The following is a 22,712-nucleotide window of genomic DNA, read 5'->3' on the forward strand; positions in this document are numbered from 1 at the left end:
TAAGTTACTTGAAGTAATGTCAGGTGTGAGTATTAATTGAAGTGAAGAGGATAAGGACTGTAAAGTAAAGATTCAATAAAACAGGGAAAAATAATAGGTCATCTCAGTGAAAGAGGCACTGAGCAGTAAAGATATTACTGAAACCCACTGAAGTGGGTTTTAGGACCCACTTTCATAAATATTGTCATTAGGAACCTTCATAAAGTACAAGAATGTGCCAATTACAGGAAGCTCGGAAACACTGCTGCCGCAGTTGAAAATCAAGCTCTTGCAGCAGGGTTGTGAAGACTGTAGTAGCACAAAACCTTGTATTCCTGAGTGCTGATGAGCTGCTAATGAGAACTCCTGGTACAAACTACTGTAGGAAAATCAAAAAGAAGAGTGGCCAAACCACCTGAATGTGTGCTTGCTATGAGCCATTTCACATGTAGCAGGAAAAGTATTTTCCATATAAGGTCAAAGTATAATTTAGCATGTGTACATTCAGAAAAGGTTAATTAAAAGTTGAAGAGATGCAGAGGGTTAATGCCATCAGTAGAAGAAGAGGCATTTATTTCCTGATAAGCTAAGTTCTTTTGGCCTTCTGTCTAACCTTTCAAAACACAGTCTGAAAAAGGATAGAGTTGCTGCCTATAAATACATCAGGGAACAAATGCTACCAAAAGGGCAGCCTTTGCATAGGAACAAATAAATACATTTTAATGGAAAAATCAAAGAAGATTCATAAACACTGAGATTTTATAATAAACCCAGGGAAGCACAGGACATGAGGAGGACCACTGCTATCCACATATACCTTGATCAAGTCATGTGAGTCCACATAGTTGTTTTTTAACAAAGGGGTATCAGACTCAGTGCCCAGGCAAGTACCGTCAGTCCTAATTTGCACACAGCTACAGATAATATCTTCGTTTGTTTGCTGTAATTAAAAAAATTGACTTATTAACTGCTTGAGAAAGATCGTAGCACAGCTTAGCACTCTTGGAAGTGTTTGCCAGCTCTGCGTCTCCACATTTTTATCCTGCTGGGACAACACTATAGCTGGTATTTGCCAGCAGCTGCTGGGGCGGTTGCTTGACTACCTGGAACCGACTGACACAGGGATCCAGAAGCTCCTATGAACATCTTGCCTGAAGTCAGACTTTCTCATTTCCAGAATTTTTTATATTTTGAAACTGAGCTGTGGACACAAATCTCTTAAAATTAAAATAAAATTCTATTTCTCATTACTCAAGATTTTTTTCTTAAGTTTTTACCAATAGGCAACAATGGATGTGTAAATATTGTACATTATAATTGCATATAGAAACACGAAGGTGTGTATTTTAAAACTACCCCTATCAGAGCTGCTGGAATTCATAGCTCAAAAGCAGCTGCCACACCATAGGGGTGGCCCTGGTCCAGGAGCCACCAGGCCAACTGGCTCCTCTGGCTACCTGCTTCCTACAGTTTGGCTACAGAGGAGGGAAGACCGGGATCTGGCCAGACTGGTTCTAGAGCCCCATAACACAGGTGCTGGGGTTACTCTGAAATTAGGAACTATTATCCTAGAAAATCAAGGGACAACAACAAGCTAGTTAACACTCGCATCAAAATATTCCTTGCCATCCAATCCTTAGGCACTGCAAGCTGGTTATTTGCTGGAGATAAGCTATGCACTTTGGTGGTGGAGGGCTTGGGTGGCTGATAGAACCAGCACAACAAATGTACAGCTATAGAGATAAAAACAAAAGCAATTGGTAGGAGGCATTTTATGCAACCTTTGCCATTGCAAAGCAGAGTCTAGTATCACTGAAGAAATTATATTATTTAGACAATTCTAACCAAATCTCAGTAACAAAATACGAACTGCAGGTGCCAGTGTCTGGGATTCCACTTTGGTGAATGGCATAGATCAGCCTGGTTTCATTTGGAAGTCATCCAGGGAACTTCTAAATTGTGAATAGGCACAACAACAGTACTGACAAACTAATGCCCGCTACTGTAACATTAAAAGTAATGGACAATAAGCCTGCAAAAGAGCTCAGGAATTCATTAGTTTATCCCATGGGAAAGGATTACTGGTACAAATCTGAATCAAGCCTGAAGTTCTTCTAGATGTCCAAGTCTTTCCTCAGCGTGAGTTAATTTTCCTAGGAATGACGTCTTTTTCCTAAGAATAAATCCTTTTACAAGCATTTAGAGGTCATCCCTCCCCACAACACTGAAGCTAAAACAAGACCAGCCAGTGTTTCCAGAAGTACATCCACTCTAGCTCAGCCCAGTGCATCTTACACTGGTACGTTGGTGCTTTGTGCCTCAGGCTGGATCCGAGCTGAGCTGAGCAGAGATTTGATGCTGTGCGTTTCGAGATACCTCATAGCACAGGGCACACAGCTGGGCTGCTTACAGGGGCCTGAATCCAGCTGACCAGATCTCCTCTGACATAAGTCTGCCAGAGAAGCCCAGGGGACACCTTTCAGTGAGGATATTACTTTGGTGTGAACCTTGTACATGAGGACAAATGTGCTCTTCCAGTTGGTCTGCAAGGCTTATGGGATGGGGCTGTGGTCCGCAACCCCTGGCGTTCCCAGAAGGCACATCCAGACAAAATTCCCTCATGATGGAGTCACCCTTCATTCTAGCAGTGCCCCCAGCTGCCAAGTATCATCTCTACAGAAAAGGTGACAAAGCGTAAGAGATCGTAGATGGAAAGAAGACACATGTGATCACAGCTTCTGTGATACGATACACTCAGCCTCCAAGAGCAATGAAGAGGCAGGATGATGAAACCTAAGAAAGACAGGGCAGCAAAGGTGACAGCTCCATGATTACTCCACTTGCACAGAGTCAAAGCAGGCAATGCAGGGTAAACTCTCTGGGGAAGTGAACAGAAGGGACATACTCAGGTGCAAGGTGGGAATCACGTGGGGTTTGTCCTGAAAAAGGGATCGATTGAGCCTGTCCTTTGTCTGCCACATCCAGCTGCCTTCTTCCTTTTCATTCAGGATAAAGACCGTTAATAAGGTAAACCACAGGAACGTGAGAAGGAAAGAGCATTGGAGTTATATTTTGTGATTTGTTTTCCCCCCACAGTCCTGTTTCCTTAAGCCTTGATAAACTAATGTTGTCTTATCTGATGGTTCAGTTTGTCTGGTGTTGGATGGAACAAATCAGGATGAACTCTGTAGTTTGGGAGTGCTTGGATCCTACCTGCAGGACCCCACCGGAGTCAGGGCTCTCCAGAGAGGCCAGGTGTGAAGGAACACCTCTAGCACAATGGAGGGCAGGAGCCCGTGGTGCCAGGTTGCCAAGGGTTAGTGGCTCGTGTTCCCAGCTGTCAACTTTTTGGGAGAGGTTCCTTCTGCTTGGCACAAAATACAGGCCCAGTCCAGCAGGATCTTCTGTACCACTTGATGGGTCTCGAGCCCTCTTGCAGTGATGGCAGGTCTGTGAATGCGGATGTATTCACACTTCACATTCATAAAGGAAGACGCTGGGAGACAAGTCATTTGGGCTAGGAAACAGCTGGGCAAACTGGTTTAGCAGAGGTGTGGAGCCCATATGGCACAGCACAGTGCTGGGACTGTGGCATCGCTGTGGAGCAAGGAGTCTTATTAACTTGTCTGAGATCTTCTGGCATGTGCACAAATTGTATGTTTGGGAAAACGTATTCTGCTGTTCCCTTCTATACCACACGAAAAAATATTTTTCTGTTCCAAGTATTTGGACTCAACTTGAGTTCATTTGACAACATTTGAGGACATCTTAAACTTCCTGCTTGGTGATTTTGGTTGATTGTACTGTAAATCTGCTATCCTGAGAGGGTAAGTACTCATTCCCTGCTCCCTGATCCCGTGTGAGCTGGGACACTATGGGCACAGACTTCAGTCCACCAGGCTGGGCAGCCGTGTTTGCTTTGCTCCTTCCTTGTGTGGAAACCACCCCTACCCCTGAACAGCCCTGGGGCCCCAGGCATGCTGTTTCTGATTCTGATGCTTTTGTGATGGGAGAAACAGAAGTGTGGGCAATAACTGAGAGGAGGTTTCACCCGAGATTTATACCACAGCAGGATGGGGTTTGGATTTTTTTTTCTTTGTTTCTTTCTTGATAATCCCGGATGCTTACTTCACTTTTTTCTTGACAAGCGGTGAGCTGACATCACCACGACTCTCTGATCTCTGCTGCAAGTTGCATTAGCTAATTTAAGTCCACCCTCGTGCCATGCATCCTTGACTACACCACCTGTGCACCACTTTGCATCTGCCAACACGGACTGCAATCTGCTGTTGATGTGCCCAGTCACTCAGCACCATTATTGCCTCCCTGAACTCTTCAAGGCAGCTTCAGTCCTTTACTACCCTAAATTAGCGTTGCAGCTAATTCTGTTCCATCACTGCTCATGTGCTTTTTCAGATGATTTATGAAGATGCTGAAAAGCACAAGCTTTGGTGCAGCTCCCAAGGAAGGCATCTCTGGTACCTCCCTCCCACTAGAAGACTGACATGCCATCCTACCTTCCGTTGCCTGTCTGCTTAACCATGGAGACCAGCATCTTATAGCATGAGATGGACTAAGGACATTTGATGCAGGACCATGTTCAGAGCTTTTTGGGATCCAGGTATATGATGTATGTACACACTGAGCTGCACCCACAAGCCACCTCTGAGGATCAGCAGAAAGGCAAGACTGCTGCCCGGAGCAGAGTTGTGTCATCCTCTAGCCTCAATGGAAAGAAGTGCTTTGCTTAACGGTACATCACTTAGAAGAGGGGATTCCCACCACTGAGGGGTCCCTCACCCACTGCTGAGAGTCCCTCACCCACCACTGAGGGGAAACCCACGGCTGAGGGGGTCCTTCACCCACTGCTGCAGAGAGGGGATACCCACAGCTGAGGGGGTCCCTCACCCCCCACTGAGGGGAAACCCACCACTGAGGGGGTCCCTCACCCACTGCTGCGGAGAGGGGACACCCACTGAGGTGTCCGAGGAACCGACAGGGCTCCCCCGCCCGCCGTGCAGGGGCCCCAGGCTTGTGCCGGCGGGGGGTGGGGTAGGGGGAGCCCCCGGGATGTCACCGGTTCGAGTCCCGGCTCCGGTGGATCACCTGGCCGGGCCGGGCAGCTCGGCGGCAGACTTTGCCTCCAGCCTCTATAAAAGGTAACGGCGGCGTGCGTGAGTCAGAGCCGCCGCCTCCTCCCCGCCCGCTCTCACGTACGCGGGGCCGGGCGGGCAGGCACGGAGCCGCCGCCGGCCGTCCCGCACCCGCGCACTTGCTGGAGATGAGCCGCACCGCGCTGCGGGTCTGCCTCCTGCTCCTGGCCGCCCTGGGCCGCGCCGGCAGCGAGCACGACCAGGACCAGGAGCACGGCGACGAGGACGTTCCGCACTCCTCGGAGAAAGGTGAGCAGGGGGTCCCCCCGTGCGCGCGGCGCCCCGATGCATGGGGCACTCCGCTGCTGGGTTTGGGGTCCCCTGAGCACGGAGCGCCCTGATGCACGGTGCACCCCGGTGCTGGGCTTGGGGTCCCTGGCGCCTGGGCACCCTGATGCATGGAGCACCCCAATACTGAGTTTGGGGTGCCTGATGCGTACGGTGCCCTGATGCGTGGGGTTCCCCCTCGCTGAGTTTGTGATCCTTGATGTGTAAGGCACCCCAGTGTATGGGGTGCTGGATTTGGGATGCCTAATGCTTTGGGGGGGTCCCAATGCTGGGGAACTCGCCCCTGCCTTGCTTTGGGGGGGCTGCTGTACCTCCTGCTGCGCCCCTGTTAGGGGCGCAGGTATACCTCAGCGTGGGGTACCCCTGTGGGGCTGTGCCCCGCCAGCATTGCCCAGCTGCAGGAGCTGCCCCCCCCTCCAACACGTCACTGCCTTTGTCCCTGCTCCCGCCAACTCTAGTGCAGCCCGACCCCTGCCCAGGGGCTGGGGGCTCCCACCTTGTGTGCAGTCTTTTCCTCCCACTAAGTCCTTTTTCCATCAGATTAGGGGGCTCACGGCAGCTAGTATGAAGGCAGCCGGGGCTGTGCAGCAATTAGTGCCTTGCTGGGACTGCACGGAGTGTCCAGTCCCAGACCCTGGCGTGGTGGGATGGTGGCCGGTCCCCTTTGTCCTGCAGCATGGCTTCTCCCCAGCAGGGCCCACTGTGCCTGGCCCTGCATCCACATTGACACACACACCCCCCCCCCCCCGCAGCCCAATGAGGATGGGGTCTGGTCCTGCTTCAGAGTTGGGGAGGGGTGGGGGTTGTCAGGCCCATGGCTGATGACGGGGAATGGGGGAAGTGCCTGAACTCAGGGCTGTGTGGTGGTGTGTGCCGCACCTCCCCCGCTCCCCCCCCCCCCAAGAGCTGTGGGGGCTTTGAGATTTCAGGGTCACTATTTTGGGGTAAAAGTTCTGGGTCTTTGGTGTTGGTCCGTTTTCTGACTGGAGGCTGTGGCACTGCCAGTGCCTAGCAGGGGTGTTGGGGCAGTGCCATGCATTTGCTCGTGTGGGGCTGAGCACTGCGCTGGGTTGTCCCTGTCCCTGGCAATGCTGTTCATCCCAGCTTTGCCCACAGGTTTGTTTCTCGGGCTCCGCATCATAGCATGTCCTTGGTTTTGCGTCTGGTAGGATCTGCCCTGACCTGTGCTAGAACAGCTGCCCTGTGGTACAGACCAGCAATTGTTTGGTGCCAGGAGCCGCTTTTGTTATTGCAATGAATCACATTTCTTACCAGAGCTGCTCTTGCTGGGCTGAGCACTGGACAGAGATGGGGATGTAGATGGTCCTTGCCACAGAGATGAAGTAACCCAGGCCACACGGTGGGAGGGTGTCAGGCATACAGCATACCAGTGTGGTGTGCTGGCAGCAAGCATTTGGGCACTGCGAGGGGTTTGGTGTGAGTGGGTGAGGAGACTGGGATGAAGATGGGAAAAGGAGGTGAGGGGTGGGAGGTGGCAAGGAGGTAGGTAGGGAACGGGCAGTCTGGCCCATGCTGTACTGGTGTTAGAGGCTGAAGATCTGGCTGGAGTCCCATGAGGGAGCATGTCTTGGCTGGCATGCACCAAGGCTTCTGCCAGGCACTTGAAGCTGCGTGTCTCAGCACCGCTGCCGGCTGATGTGCTGGTTACCTTTTCCTCAAGGCTTGCGCATGAGGTAGGGCTGGTGGCCCTCCAGCCCTGGGCACTCAGCACAAGCTGGGGCATTGTCACTGAGGCTTTGCATGGGGTTGCTCTCTGAGGACCCTCTGGCTTGCCCAGAGACCCAATTCCTGTGTTACTTTTTTCCAAGGACAGCCACAACGTTCCCACAACAGCTTGTTTCTTCTCTCCCTCCTATTCAAACCTGTCCTGCTCCCCATGTCCTCTTCTTGTTCATTTCCCAATGCCCTTTTCCTCCAGCTGAGCCCATTTCTCTTGCTTGATACCACCTGTTGCGACGGAGGGAAGACGCAGTCACTCAATATGAGTGATCAGCAGACTTCCTTTATTGTCTCTTACAGTCACCTTTTATGCCTTCTTATAATTAGCTCATAGATATTACAAAAGTTAAGCTCATTATTGGTTAGTTGCCTAAATACCAAGCCCACCCCTAGTTTCTCTTCTGTAGTTATCGGTTCCCACCTGCAACATTATTTTCCCACCAAAATCTTCCTGTTATTGTCTAACAAGAACAGCCAAGGACAGTGTATTTTGCTTTACTTCAGATAAGCTGAGAGCGATGTGCATTTTTGTCCAGCCAGCTGGACTATGTCTATGTGAACTTTTTCAGCTAGCCAGTTATCCACAACCACCAGCTCCAAGCACTGATCTGTCCTCTGGGATTTCCCCATTTTTATCCCTTCTGCTGGGATGGCACTTTCTCTACAGCACTCTGCAACTGTTTCCTCTTTCCCTTAGCACTTGCTTGGGCAGTTCAGTTCACAGAGAGCAGGAATGTGCCCTCGATAAAGCCTGCCTTATGCCTTCCTCTACCCAAACCCTTGCCCCTCTTGGGGGGAGCTGGCCCAGTCTTGGGCCCCACAGCCAGAGCAGTCCTCACCCAGGAGCACAAAGAACAATTCCTGTGGCGACTTGTGTCACCAGTGGCAGATTAAAGGCTGATCCCAAAGGCTTGCAATGGGTCATAGTTTACAAACACAAAGGGGTTTTAATGCAGCTGGGCTTGGGAGGGATCAGTGCCCCTGTGAGCAAAGCATGAGGTGGTTGTCCTGGGCTGAAAGGACATGGGTGCTGCAGAAGGTGTCTGGATGGATCGAGAAACCAGGGCTGTGCTGGAAGAGGTATGGCTGGGATGGCACAGTCTTCCCACAGAGAGGCCCGTCATGAGACTTGGTAGAAAGATGCTTGGGTTGTGCACCCTGCCGCCCAGACTCCACGCCTGTGCTGTGCTTGGCACAGACTGGCCTGGGGAGCAGGCTGTGGGCAGTGTGAGCACAGTGGCACAGCCTGGATACTGTGATGAAGTTATTGCTTTCAAGCAATGTGGTGCTTGGATGTGTTTTGTGGGCTGGGACGTGGCTGCTGTGCCTGGTCCCTGCTTTGGGACCTGTGCTCTGTGCATTTCTGCCTGTGCCGGTAACTCCTGGCTTACTGAGCATCCTGATTTCCCTCTCATCTGGGCTATGAGCTCCACTGGTCCCCACAGCCTGGGACTGGAGCAGACAGGGGCTTCTCCCTTAGGGGCACAGCAAGATGGTCTTGCCCTGGCTTCCAGGCTTGTGAACTGGCCTCATCCCACAGAGCTCTGAGCTGGGTCTGGCCCAGGGCTAGGTCCCAGCAGAGACAGGAGGCTCTGGCAGGATCCCAGTGCTCCCTGTGGCTGAGCCCAGGGCATCGTGTGCCCAACCGATGAGTGACCAGCATGTCCGAGCCCTGCCCACCACATACTAGCCATCCAATTTCTGCTGGAGTTCACAGAATCACATTACTTCCTAGTAGATCAGCAATACATTGTATTCTGCTGTTTGGCCCTATTCTACCCTAAAATTCTCCAGTAAAATACCCATCATTTCAGTTAAATGCACTAAGTTTATATTCACCTGTACCTCCTGATTGCCCTTTGGAACCTACAATATATTGCAACAGTGCTAGATATTCTGAAACATTTTTTGTAAAGATTTCAAGGCAAGCAGGCAGCACCGATGGCCACATTGCTGCCAGGCAGCATCCACATCCACGCTGTAAACAGCACATGTGTTTCAGTGTTGTCAGGTGCCCTGCAGCAGCTTCAGGCTGTGTACTCCCTAAAATGTGAAAAGCTGAGGATGGAGGGGGCAGACACACAGGGCAGATGCTTTGGTCTCCCTCATTGCCTGGTTCTGCTGAGGGGTGCCTCTTGCTCTGTGCAAATGATCCTGAGTCCCTCAGATCCGTGGTCCATCCCTGTGTCCCTGTGGTGAGGTCTCCTGGGAGCAGCTTGCTGTATCGGTATCTTTCCTATGAGGGATTAGCAGCAGCCCACGGTTGTGCTGGCTCCTCACCCTGCCAAGAGCTGCCCCTACCCTTCCTCCCAGGCTGCAGGACATGCCGAGGAGCACGCTGGTAATGGCAGCATCTGCCTGAACTCGGCAGGAAAGTGTTGTTGGATGGTGTTGTATGTCAAGGAGGGAAGGGAGCTGGCGCTTGCGGCAGCGCCAGAATCCCAAAATGGGAGGGCCGAGGAGGGAGCAACAGGGGAAGAAGGCACGAAGGGGGGAGTGAGTCAAAGAGGGAAACTCGGCTGGATCGCAGGCTGCTGGGGGAAGGGGGGCGGCGGCCAGCGCTCGGCTGGACCCGGGGGGCTCTGGTGGCTTGAGCACAGAGACTTTCTTGCCTGCAAGGGCAGGCAGCTCCTGTTGGTTCCCTGCAACATTTTCCTGCTGGGACCCCTGAAACGAGTCCTCTTCTTGCACGTTTTCTCCCAGTGGGCTTATCGCAGCAGCAAGGCTGTTTTCTCCCCATTTTTGGAAGCGCTTTGCAGTCTTTGATGAGGCCGTGGGTGCTCAGAGATATAGGTCAGGGCGTGCAAAGAGCTGTGGCACCCACTGCCGAGGTGCGGCCACCTCTGTTGTGGGGAGCGGCAGGAGTTCAGCAGAGGGGAGACCTGGCACCGCGCTGCTTTCCGAAGGAGAAGACGTGCTCCGGCGGGGAGTGTGGGTGGCAGCCTGAAATTATGCAAATCAACATTTGGGCAAGGCAGCGGGTTAATGGTCGTGGCAGAGGGCTGCGGGATTGCGAATGCCCCCCTGTGGAAGGGAGCGGAGTATCGCAGAGCTCCTGCGAGGCACGCCGAGACGGGGCCGGTGCCGGGAGCCAGACCCAGTGCCGGGGCTGGGCTCGTCGCGATGCTCCCTTACTGAGCCTGGTGCGTTGACAAGGGCGACCAACCCTGGACAGCTGGGCTCGTGAGGTGCCTTGCCCGAGTGGGTGGCCCGGCTGTGCCGTAGCTGCACCCAGATCCACGGGATGGGGAAACACACTCGGGTGGGTTCAGTGCTCGGGGGTCCTCATGGCTTTGCTGCCAAGAGACCCCGGGGAAGCCTGTTCTGTTGGGATGGATAGGACTGATTGCTGGGTGCAGCTGCAGCCCTCGGGGTGTTCAGAGGCGCTGAGCTGAGCTGTCCGGGAGGCTCTGAGGAGGGTCCGGAGCCCCCTTGGCTGTGGGAACGGATGGGCGTGGGGGGACGTGGGAGCCTGGGGTGGGTGGCACAGCGCTGACAAAGCAGGGCAGGTGCCAGCACAGTGCTGTTGCTCAATCTACAACATGATGTTTGAGTTGCTCTCTGTCGAGGCAGAGTCCCTGGAGGTGAGCAGAAAGCAGGGTGCTGGGGTGGGGTGGGGGCATGCCAGTTGAGGCATGCGCAGCAAGCCAAGGCACTGCCTGCCAACCCCGGGCTGCTGTGCTTTACCTGTGCCAGGACCGTCCCAGTGCAAGTGCCCCTTGGGGGATGCTCCCCATGTTGATAAGCTCCCCCCTGCTGCAGGAGGGGAATCCCACCCAGGAGGCAGCAAATGTGGCTTCTGTGTGCAAGCCTTGACCGCCTTATGCAGATAGTGCCAGGCGGGGCAGGAGAAGGGGGAGAGGGTAGGGGGAAGATACGGGATATTTCCAGAAGAGGGTTAGTGTGCTCTGGATTTTGGTGCATAATCAGTGTCGGGAGAGCAGGTAACCTTTGTGTGGGCAGGATGAATCTCAGCTTTCTGCAGCACAGCTGGTTGCATCCCAGGGCAGTGCCATGCAAGCAGGCATGGAGAGGGCACTACAGCCTGTCTCAGGGCACATGTGTTTCTGCCTGATGCAGGCAGCCATAGCTTGCCCAGGCCTCTGCTTGCTGCCCCTTCTTCATGTGCCTTTGGGAGTACCCCATGCCTGGGCAAGTAACTTCAGAGCATCGCTTCAGAGCATCAGCAGTGTTGCAGAGATGAATCACTGGCAATACTGAAGGGAGCCCCAAGGGTTGTCGCCATCTCTTCAGCTCCCAGAGCCCCTAAGCATATTCCAGCCCTTGCCAGCCCTGTTTTGCCATGGCAGTCTGCTCTCCAGGACAGCAGCTGCACCAAAGGCCCCCAGCAGCGCTCATGCCTGGATCCTCACTGAGTGGAGGGCAGGATCCCGCTGGGCTTGGGGCCTTGAACAGGACATCTGGGCCTGGGAAAGTGTGCCTTTTCCTTTCTCACCCCTGAGCTGGAATCTGCTCCTATTAATAGCAAATGGCTGTCAATAGCTGTTGTCAGCGGCAGGGATGGGGACTGGAGCAGCGCCTGCTGAGCCCCTCCTGCGTCCTGGGCAGGCTGGCTGGCAGTTGTTTGGCTCTGCCAAGGGACAGAGGTGGTATTGGGGTGGACTGCACATGCTAAATGCTATTCCATGTCCTTGCACCTTGGGGAGGTAATGGAAGCAGCTGTAGATGCTGCCCCTTGCTGGTGGGTGCATGCACCCCATCACCCCACACCTGTTCCAAGTTGGCATCCTCTGCTCTGTGGGGTTAGATGTGCCAACAGCTTGTCTGTAATGACGAGCATGTGGGTAAGGGCAAGCTAGAGGAAGAGTCCATGAATTGCCATTGTGCCAGTCCTGGCAAGGTCATATCCTTATGGGCCATGTCCCTCTGCTTGGGGCAAATCCAAGCCCCACATCCCTTTGCCTGGAGCTGGTTGCATGCAGAAGGGCTGGTGGCAGCCAAGGTGTTTGGTCGGAGGCATCTGAAGAGAGGCTCTGGGACACCTCTAAGGCCAGCTCCAGTGACATGCCAGGAGCCCAGGCTTTGCTGGCAGCTCTAGAGGACAGTGATGGTGCAAGGGCCAGTATGCAGGATGCTCATACCTTCAGGACCTGCCCCAGGAGGGCTTTGCTCCTTCTGCCTCTGCACACTGGGGATACCCCTAGCTGTGAGAGGCTCAGGACACACCAGGGCACATCCTACCCTGCCATGGCCACTGTGTGCCCCATGGGTGACACAGGACGTGCAGGGGTCCTGGCACAGGCTTCTCCATTCTCCCTCCTGCTTTTCCTAAGGAAAGGCTTTGCACAGGGCAGCACCCTTACACAGCCCTGCATGGGTGGTCGGGTGAGCTGGGGCAGGGGTCTGCCAGGACGGGAGCTGGGTGTTTGGGCTGTCATACTTTCCTGTGGCAGTCTGCCACCATGGTAGCGGCACTTGCTAATGGGGAAGACAAGATTTTTGGTGCTCGTTTGCCTCCTCTGCTGTGAGTCCCAGGACTGCTTTCCCCAATGGGAGGAGGGTGCATGCACAGTGCAATGCAGCTTGCTGCCCAAACTGCTCCTGGTGTGGGAGCTGCTCTTCCCCACATCCCCTCCAGCACTTCAGGATGGTAGGAGGGCCACCAGGACAGGTGCTTCTCTGGCTGCTCTTGCTTACAGAGCCTGAACAGGTAAGCTGCAGGCCTTCCTCGTTATGTGGTTTGTCTTGGGACAGTGGGAAGTCTTGGAGGCTCCAGAGTAGCTGCAAGACCACTGGTACACTGCTCAGTGACAGAAGCCAGTATCTCCGATTTTTCCATTATAAGGATGATAAAGTGTCAAGCCCTGGGGTTTTTGCTTTGGCTAGCAACTGCAGGAGACCTGGTTTTGCTCAGAGGAGGTGGTGCCCTCTGGGAGCATCCCCCTCACTTTGTGGAAGCACAAAGGCAGGGAGGAGGATTGAAGGCAGTGGGAGCCCAGAGACCTGCTGCCAAGACTGGGAGCGCTGCCTTGCAGAGGTGTGTTTGCTGCCAACCTTTCCCTTCCATTCATGTGTTTTTTTCTCTCTCTCTCTTCCCCCTGCTCCTTCTCAAGGTCCTGGCCACAGTCACTGGAGCTATGAAGGTAAATACCCTGCAGTTACTCCTGCTTTTTTCCTACCACCCAGCAGAGCCTGGGCCTGAGCCAGCTGCGGTTAATGATTACAGGGCTCCTGTGCGCACTCCACAGCTCACACTTCCCTCCTGCCTGACCCTAATGCTTCAGCAGTGCCCAAACCTGGGCACGGATGGCCTGAAGAGCCAGGGGTTGCTCTGATTTGAGTAGAAAGCAGTGCCCTGCTGAGGGTGTCCCCAGCCCCCTGGGTGTGGGGGATTGCCCCCTGGGGCAGGGCTCCTCCCTGAGCAGGAGTCCCCTGAACCTGTGCCAAGCAGAGAAGCAGGCTGGGCTTTCCAGGCTGGACTTGCAGCCCGTGCTGGGACTTCGACCTGCCCAGGGATTACCTTATGTCCTCACCTCTGTCCTCTGTCACCCTCCCTCCCCATCCTGCCTGGCCCTGCCCTCCCATCATGGTTTGGGGGGCTTCTCCACAGCACCTGTGATAGGCATCACTGCAGTGCTAGCACAAACGCAGCCCTTCCTGCTGTGGTGCTGGGCCTGGCCCCAGCACCATCACTGCTCAGGACCAGGGGCTGCCTTGGACCTGCTAATTCCCAGTTCCATCTTTATGGGGGTCCTGCAAGGGGCTGGGCTGGGGATGAGCATGGGTTTGCACTGACCCAAGATGTACTAGAAGCAGCCCACAGCAGTAGAAGGGGAGGTTTCTAGGGTGTTATCTCAGCTATGGATCTGGGGAAAGGTGGCGGTTTAAGCAGCCACCCCAGCCATGTGAGCTGTCCCTTTGCAGGGCTGTACTGATGCAATTGGCAGCCAGGAACCCTCCAGACCTGTGGCTGTGGGCTCATGATCCCAGCAGCACCGTGGTCCCTCACCCAAGTACCAAGGCAGGCAGAGTGGTAGGTCAATACCTGCCAGAGGCCAGGCTGTGCAAGTTTATGAAGAGCTGCAGAGCAGCAGCTCCTCAGCTTGCCAACTCCACTTGTAAATGATCTTCTTGCACTCTTCCCAAACACCCCAAAAATAGACCTCCCTGGCAGCTCACCACACTCTAAGACCTTTCCTGATACAGCTGCATGCAGTCACATGGTGACACAGAGCTGCTCCCAAGCTAACTTGATGGAAACTAAACTTACATGTGTGGCTTATTGCCTGTCCAGTGCATGTCCCTTTCCCTACCACCTACCAGACTCCCTTCTGGTGGGCTACTTACCCAGGAGGCCTCACTGGCACTCCCTCCCTTCCTCCTCATACCAGACCCGGAGCACTGGGGTGTGGGCTACCCAGACTGTGCAGGCACCATGCAGTCACCCATCAACATTGACACGGCCAAGACCATCTTCAGCCCTCAGCTGCGGCCAATCCAGCTCTCTGGCTACAGCCTGCCCGCCAGCGAGAAGCTCAAGCTGAGGAACAACGGGCACACAGGTGAGTGCAAAGGCAGAGGTGGTGGCTGGAGCACAAGCAGAGCCTGCCCAGCTTCTCCTGGCAGGACCAAGCTTCTCTGACAGCTTTTCCCTGGGCTCTGGGAAGGGGATTCTCTTGCAGGCTGCCACCACGTTGCCTTCAATGCCAAAATGGAAGCATCAGGCTGCTGAGTCTTTACAGGTCCATGCACTTTCCTGGCTGGAGGGCAGAAACAAGGAGATGGAGAATTCACCACTCACTGCCTTTGGGGCTGGCTCCAGTAATTTGTTAAAACCCGTGTTTCCTTTGAAAATGTGTCTCTGATATTTCTGATGTGGGTTTGCAGCCACTGGTTCCTCCTCTGCATTTCACTTTCAAAGGACTAGTCAGTCTCTGGTGTGACTTAACCTTTAAGGTACCTACCTCTCAGTCTTTTAGGACACAATTTTGGCCAGCTTCTTTAAGTCTGTGCTTTAGGATGCTATCTCAAGATCTTAAGAAATTTTTAGAGGTCTTTTGTTTCTCTTCTCCAATTTTAGAACGTATTTTGGAAAGTCTGGACGCAACATATTCATGTTATTTTAGTTTCGGTCTCACCATGCCAGCTATGGAGGAAAAACACAACTCCTTCCTGCTCATCACCCCACAGCTGGGGATGGTGGGTCCTGGCTGCTACCAGCTTTTTCTGGCAGCAGGCTGAGTTTTTAGTGCATGCTGGTGTCTGCCAGTACCCAACCTAAGAAAAAGAGGCAGAGAAAGGGACTTAAAAACCCACTGATGGTGTGATAAGGCACCTCCTTGCCCTGGTAGCTAGCAAGATGGAGCTGACCTGTGTATACAGCAAACTCAACAGGTCAGACTCGCTGTGCATGGTCAGATCAGCCGCACAGTGCATGCACAGAGCTTTATATTATGGCCTCTTGCCCTAGCATGCCTGCAGAGTTAAACTAGTTGAGCTCAGTAGCTGCTATTTTAGACACCCTGGCATCTGGTGTTGCTTGGTGTTTAGAAAAGCAGTCAGTGCTTTTTCATTTGGGTAGGAGGGGGGAAGCAGTTTCTCACATGCTTGTTAGATGCCTTTTTTTTATTCTGCCAACTACTGGTCTGCTTGATGAAAAGCCATAAATAAATAAAAAGTTGCAAGTCCAGTAAGATATTTGTACAGGTACTCCTTTTTGTAATATGAAGTGTATGCTGTGTAAGCTTTTTCAGGAGCCTGAAAGTGACTCAGGTAGCTGACAGAAGGAATGCAGTGATTTAGATATACAAAAGAAGTGTAAAAGCAGATAAATTCCCAGGGAGCAGTCTCCCACTTCCCTTGTTTGAGTTTTGTATCTCTGAACCCAGTGGCAGGGAACACAGGAGAGGACAAATGACTCATCACAGCCCTGTTATGTGGTTAATCCTGAATCTGTGCCCTAGCTTGGTGATGTGACTATGGGACACTTCACCTATAAAGAAGGAGGAAGAAAAAGAGTCAATATGAAAAATGAGGAAAAGGTGCTCAGAAAGATAGGACAACCTTTCTCAGGGTCCAGGGATGCTCATGATATTTTTGCCACATGTCCAGGTAACTCAGCTTTTAGATTTGTCATACTGCTGCATGAGTCCAAGCTAACTGGCTAAACCATGTTAAACAAGTACGTATTTACCATACCCAAAGAGGCAAAATTTTAGCTGTAAATGCTATCAAAAGATTTAACGCTTCTGTGCCACCAGCTCCAGTGCTCTCAGACACTCACAGGCTGCTTTATTTGAAGGGTCCCAGCTCACCAAGCGCTGTAGCTCTCTCTGTCCAACTGCCTGGCTCTTGTAGGTGTCCTCCACTCTGCCAGTATCTTTCTCCATGAATTTTATCTATGATCACTTTATATTATTGTCACTGAATAAATTGTTGGATAACATTTGGCTTGGAGCTGGCCCCCAGAAGTCTCTGCAGAGGAGCTCTTCACTTTCCGGCATTTTCTTAGTAGCTATTTCTGAAGTTGATGTAGTTACTGGAGTGTCCTACAACCTGAAGTCGAAAGTTGTACCATGCTGCATTGGCACAGCTCTGAGTATTGACTTGTCCCTAGCCTCTTGAAAGACGGAAAGCAAGTTTGTTCATTTTGACCAATGTCCAGAAGCCCAGGGTGACTCTTTCCCTTGAGATGTCTCCTCTGCATACCTGTGGGATGGACTGAGCTTTATGTTTTACCGGGTGACCTTTTCCTTCTGCCACTGCAGTTCTCCTTGAGCTGCCTGAGACACTGGCCATCACTGGTGGCTATGCCCAGCAGTACCGAGCCGTGCAACTGCACCTGCACTGGGGCTCCCCATCAGGACCTGGCTCAGAGCACACCGTCAACGGGCACCGCTTTGCTGCGGAGGTAAGGAGTCCTCATGGCAGTGGATGCATCTTCTCCTGGTACTGTGCAGGGAAGGTGTTGGAGTGCTGTCTTGCTCATAGCCCATGGCCCTGTTGCCACTGGATGAATGCTGTAACCCCTGGCCCAGCTCCCTGCTCTCCGGGCAGCTTTGCAGCTTTGGTGCTGAGGCAGACACACTGCAGCCTGTGGTGCAGAGGCAAGGGGGACGACAACCCCCCATGACACTGTGCCTGCAGGTGGGCTCAGGCTGGCTGCGTGGGGCTTGGGCTGGCTGCGTGCAGGTGGCGCAACCTGTGCCCGTGCTGCAGCCCGATCCTGGGCTGATGGAGCAGGAGCTGTGGCAGACCCTGGGCTGGGGCAGCCAGCTCCCCAGGAGGCAGTGAGCAGCCTGCTTCAGGAGCTGCAGGGACTGTTTACCCTGTACACACTGTCCTCTTGCTCTGCCAGCTCCCATCTGGTTTTACCCCTCCTTCTCTAGCTGCAGTCCTCCAGCTGAGCCTGGCTCTGCAGTATGACCCCCTGGTATCTGGGGCAGGGTGCTGGTTTGCTGTCCCTGACCAGGGAAGTTGCTGTGGGCAGACCTTCACACTTGCTGCTTAGCAGCAGCACATTTTCTCAGTCCCACCAGCACATTCCCCTCCTCAGAGGGGTGGTCATTATGGGTGCGCGTCTCTCCTGGCCCTTGCTCTGGCAGGCTGGAGCCCTGTGGGGGTGAGCACCTCTCGGTGGTGCCCATCCTGCATCAAGATTGCATGTTTCCCTTCCAGATCCATGTGGTCCACTACAACACCAAGTATGACAGCGTTACGGAGGCAATGGTCTACCCAGATGGCCTGGCCGTACTGGGAGCCTTCCTGGAGGCGAGTCACATAGATGAGGCCTGGGCAAGAAGGGGTGGGAGCAGGGGGAGAGTGGGACTGGTGTGGGCAGTCAGGCACAGCTGTGGGGACTAGCAAAGGTGCAAATGCTCCTGGGGAGGGAGAGGGCAGTCCAGAGGGCAGAGCAGCTCTGAGGGGAGGAAGGGGTCACCTGGATACGGTGCTTGTCGCAGGGAGCAATACCTCCTTGCTGGCACTGCCATCACTGGCTGGTCTCCGTTCGGCCCCTGCCCTTGTCATTACTCTGGTGTCTCTGTGTTGCAGGTTGGGCCAAGGGAGAACCCATACTATCAGGAAATACTTCAGCATCTGCACAAAATCCAAACAGAAGGTAAGGCCCTGTCCCACCTAGTACTTGTCTTGGGGGCTGCAGCCCAGCAGAGAAACCCGCCGCGCAGCAGAGAGAGGCTGCAGCAGGCGTTTGCTGTATGTCTGTGAGAAGGGGAGCACTGCGCAGCTTGTACAGAAGCACCTCTCCAAGGTGTCGTCTGCTTGCATGTGCTTTCCCCTGCCTCCAGGGCAAACCCACCACTCTTTCTCCAGTGGCCTGGTGGCAACAGTGTGGACCCTGGCACATGTAGTGCTAGGTTGGCCATGATTTCTATGTTGGTCCTGCCTGTTGTTCTCCAAGGGGTTGCCCTGGTCTCGCTCCAATGGTTTCTTCTCCCAGGCAAGGAAGTCTTGGTGCCCGGATTCAATATTGCAGGTCTGCTGCCTGCCAACATGAAATTCTACTTCCACTACAATGGCTCCCTGACCACCCCTCCCTGCTACCAGACAGTGAAGTGGACAGTCTTCAACCAGACCATGCAGCTCTCTCATAGCCAGGTCTGTCAGTGCGATGAGCTCCATGCTGGGTCTTGCCCAGCCTCTCCCTGCAAACACGCACTGTCCATGCCAGTCCCCTGGGGCTTGCCTGCCTCCTGAAGGTGGGATGCACCCTGCTCCGCTTACACTGTTCTCCTTCCAGATGTCAACGCTGCTGATGAACCTGAGAAATGATGATGGCAAACCTCTGCAGAACAATTACCGGCTGGTGCAGGACCTGCACAGGCGACAGGTGCTGGCGAGTTTCCAGACCACCCTCCTTTCACCAAAGCAGACGCCTTCTGGTAAGGAGCCATGTGAGCATGCTCAGGCTGCACCCAGCCACAGGGATGCAGAGACGGGATGAGGGGCAGGAGTCAGGGCTTTGTGTCTCTTACAAAAATGCAGCATTTGCATGGGTTAGCCTGACCTGGCAGGGGACTTACGCCAGCACTGGTCTTGGGGCCCTGCTGTCCCCCATTTTTGTGCTTGTCACCCTGCCTGGGGAAGACTTTTTAGGAACTATTTTATCCTTGGTCTTGTGGAAATAACAGTAGTGGGACGAGGGGATGCATGGTCAAGGGCAAACAGCCAGGTCCTAACATCCTAGCTAGCCTCTTCATCCCCAAACGTAATAGCTGAATTCAGTAGGAGGTGCAGAGATACGGGCTTGCAGCAAGCACCCCACCACCAAACCCCACCTACGGGCAGGGCAGGAGACCCCTCCTGACTGCTGTGTGCCAGCAGGGCCAGGCAGCCATCCTGGCTGGGCACATGGACCCCTGCCTGCCTGAGGCACTGCTGTCTGCCCATCCTCAACACATCCTTGAGGACCTTTCTTGGATTGGTGGTTTCCAGCTATAAGTAGAAATTCCTGTCAATCCTCCGGTGTGACTATCGCTCTGCATCACTGAATTCTTGCCCATTGCTGCTCTCAGAGGTCACTGGGGGTTTTCTGTCCAACATCCTGTTCCTCTTCTGTTTTGATGGCATTTCCTACACCTTGTGTCAAGGTGACTAATAGAAACAGCACACAGGCTTGGTCCCAAGCCTTTGGGCAATGCCTCGCCTCAGTAACCACACACCGTGGTGCAAGGCACTTCCCTTCACCATCCCACCTTCAGCCAGCTTGCTAACGGCTGCAGGATTTTAATCACTGTGGTCTTCAGCCTGGCTAGCTGTTTCCCATGTGGCACCGCATCAAATGCTTCACTGAAGTCGGCAGAGATAAAATCTACCGCATTTTCTTTGTCTAGAATATCACTTATCAAAGAAGGATATCGGGTTAGGCTGGCATGCTCTATCTTTGGTAAACCTGTTAGGTACTTTATCATATTTTCCATTTACCTCCAAGCCTTTCTTTTACTACTTTCATGCAGAAGCTGTTCCAAAGCCTCCAGCCACCAATGCGGGGGTGAGGGGGGGAGTTGCCCAGCTCACCTTGGGTTTTTTTCCTTTCCTTATTTGCTGTTTCTATCCAACAACCCCCACTTTCACAAAGCCACAAAGCCCTTGTTCCTGGAGTGCCAGGACACTGTTCCAGTACTCCCGGATGAGGTTACTGGTCCCCCGCCTTACGTGCACAGGGTTGTCAGGCTTTTCTCCCCACCTCAGTGCTGATAACTGCCTGCTTTAGCCCTGCGGCCACTGAGCACCAAGATGGAGTGCCATGGGGTCATGCCTCGCTTTGCTTGCAGCCGCACCTCCTGCGCCCACACTTGTTGATCTTTCCCCAGTCACCCCTAGTTCAGGAGAACCGCTCCTGCCCCTGGCTGCTGGGTGAAGATGGGAGCAGCCTCCCTGCAGCAGTCGCGCAGCTGGATATGGCCCGCGATAGTGCCACCCTGCACGCGATACCTGAGCTGTGTACAGACGATAATGCAACTCTTTAAAAGCCATGCTGTCATGCTGAGCAAATATTTGCCTGGCACCGCTCCCACCCAGCACGTAGGGCCACCAAGCCATCTCATGTGGGGTGCCCTGCCAGCAGCAGCCAGCTGCCTCGCCGCAGGGAGCTAGCTGCTCACCATCTTGCTGCAGGCAACTGTCCCCATGGTCACTGCCCACTGGGCTCACCCCATGCCCCTCTCTGGGGTCTCCTGCGGGGTTTGGTGCAGTTGTGGCGTGCTGCAGTGCTCAGCACCCTGCCTGCCTGCTCCTCAGGGGGTGGCAGGAGCCATGGAGTTTCTGGCTGGGCTCAGCAAGGTTTGTGCATGGGCTGTGGTTCAGGGATCCTTCTGTTTTCCTCCTTCCATCAATGATTCTGGTGGGGTGTCAGGGCTAGGCTTCCTGCAGCACGATGCTGTGAGCTGCTGGAGATCCAGCAGACAGCTCTCCCTTGCCTGATCATGGGTGATGGGGAGTCTTGCAAGCAGCCCTGCTTTGGCAGTGCAGCTTGAAGCCCCGCAGCCTTGACACTTGCCTCCCCAAACACCTCGGGCAGCCTCTTGACTGAACTGTCTCTTCCAGGTAGCGACGCCTCAGAAGCAGCAGGTAGGTGAAGGGCTGGTCTGAAGGAGGGGAAGGTGTCTGGGAGGTGTACCTACCTGGGAAAGGGGGGTCCCGGCAGCCATGGTGGGTTTGCAGGGCTGCCCTAGCATCTGTGCAGCCAGCTCTCATCCTCTTGTCTTTGTCGTCTTTGCAGAAGGACACTCTGGCTCTTCATTTCATGCAGGTAAGTGTGTTCAGCTGAGGCTGCTGCCTTTGTGCCCCTTCTGCTTTTGGGCTACCAGCCTTTTCCAGTTTTGCCCCAACTCCCTTGGCCACTAGCTGCAGGGACCATCCCCAGTGTAATGTGCCTGTGCTCGGATTACAGGGGATGTGCTGGCTGTGCTCTTTGGGGTGCTCTTTGCTGTCACGGCACTGGCATTCCTGCTGTACATCTACAAGCACCGCAGCCAGAACACACGGTGAGTGACAGGGAGCTGCAGGAGGTGGGAGCCCGGGGGTAGCATGGGTCTGGGGCATGAGAAGGAGGGGTTAAGGGTGGTCTCCCGTGCCTGCTCTAACACTCCCCACCTTGCTCCCCCACCAGGCTGGATTCGCCCACCAAATCCAAGGTCATCTACACAGCAGCCTCCACTGAGAACACCGCGTGAGCCTCGCACCCCTGTGGTGGTCCCAACCCCACCAGTTCAGCCTGCCACCCCACATCCCCTCACTCTTGCCTGGGTCGAGGGAGGGCCAGCACTCCAGCATCACCTCAGCTGCATCGGCTGCCCACAAGGACTGTCTGGCTGGGGCAGCACCTTGCCCCAGCAGATATTTTTGTTATAAAAAAAGGTAAAAAACATACCAAAAAAAAAAAAAGTAAAAGCCTCCCATGATCCTAGCCCTGTCCACTGTCCTTGTGCGCAGCTGTGGGGCAGAAAAGGACACCAGTGGAGCTGGACCCACAGCAGAGAGGGGTGTGCAGGGACCCCTTCCTGAGCAGCAGAGACAGCATCAGCCTCAGTGCCCCGGGCAGAGCTCCAGAGAAAGCAACACAGGGCTCCTTGCACAGCCTGGCCCTGCCCTCCATCGCTCTGGGACTTCTTCCTCCTCTTATTTGTGCAAAGTATTGGAAAAACATAGCCATGGCTTGGTAGGGCTGGAGAAAGGCAGAGCTGAAGGTGACAGAACCACCACTTCCTCACTGGACAACCCCCACCCAGCACAGCTCCAGCTCTACCACAGCTGGAGTGATCCCAGACCCATGGCTGTCTCCCACCTTTCCTGGTGGCTCCAGTGCAGCTGGAGCCAAGCCTCAGGGAGCTCTACAGCCATGCCAAAATCAAGAGAAACAGGCCAGGTCCAGGGGAGGGGAGGAACCTGCAGGTACCCAGCGCTTAGCAGCCTCTGTCCCAAAGCAGTAAAACTAAAACCCACCCCTGCTAAGATGGACAGAGCAGGAGCAAGACCTCCAGGCAACTGGGGTCTGCAACTGCCAGACTTCCCCCACCCAGTCACACCAGCAGAAGCCACTGCCACCACTGCTGCAGGGTGCTTGCACCCTGC

At 54.0% G+C, this 22,712-nt stretch overlaps 1 protein-coding gene across 3 annotated transcripts; it reads left to right on the forward strand.

Moving 5' to 3' along the window:
* Positions 1–5,159: 5,159 nt before the first annotated feature.
* On the forward strand, positions 5,160–22,047 carry LOC130143032 (carbonic anhydrase 9-like). 3 transcript variants are annotated; one of them, XM_056325576.1, is made up of 12 exons: positions 5,160–5,381; positions 13,235–13,264; positions 14,513–14,683; positions 16,889–17,031; positions 17,799–17,891; positions 18,174–18,240; positions 18,580–18,737; positions 18,880–19,021; positions 21,186–21,209; positions 21,361–21,390; positions 21,532–21,625; positions 21,751–22,047. In XM_056325576.1, exons 1-12 carry the CDS (start codon positions 5,261–5,263, stop codon positions 21,812–21,814), a joined length of 1,137 nt encoding a protein of 378 aa, XP_056181551.1. In that variant the 5' UTR covers positions 5,160–5,260; the 3' UTR covers positions 21,815–22,047. The 3 variants fall into 3 exon arrangements, with proteins under 3 accessions (XP_056181551.1, XP_056181549.1, XP_056181550.1); XM_056325574.1 differs by lacking the exon at positions 5,160–5,381 and adding an exon at positions 10,140–10,303; XM_056325575.1 differs by lacking the exons at positions 5,160–5,381; positions 21,186–21,209 and adding an exon at positions 10,140–10,303.
* The last annotated feature ends 665 nt before the right edge of the window (positions 22,048–22,712 follow it).

Source organism: Falco biarmicus, chromosome Z, assembly GCF_023638135.1.
Source record: "Falco biarmicus isolate bFalBia1 chromosome Z, bFalBia1.pri, whole genome shotgun sequence".
Lineage (NCBI taxonomy): Eukaryota > Metazoa > Chordata > Aves > Falconiformes > Falconidae > Falco > Falco biarmicus.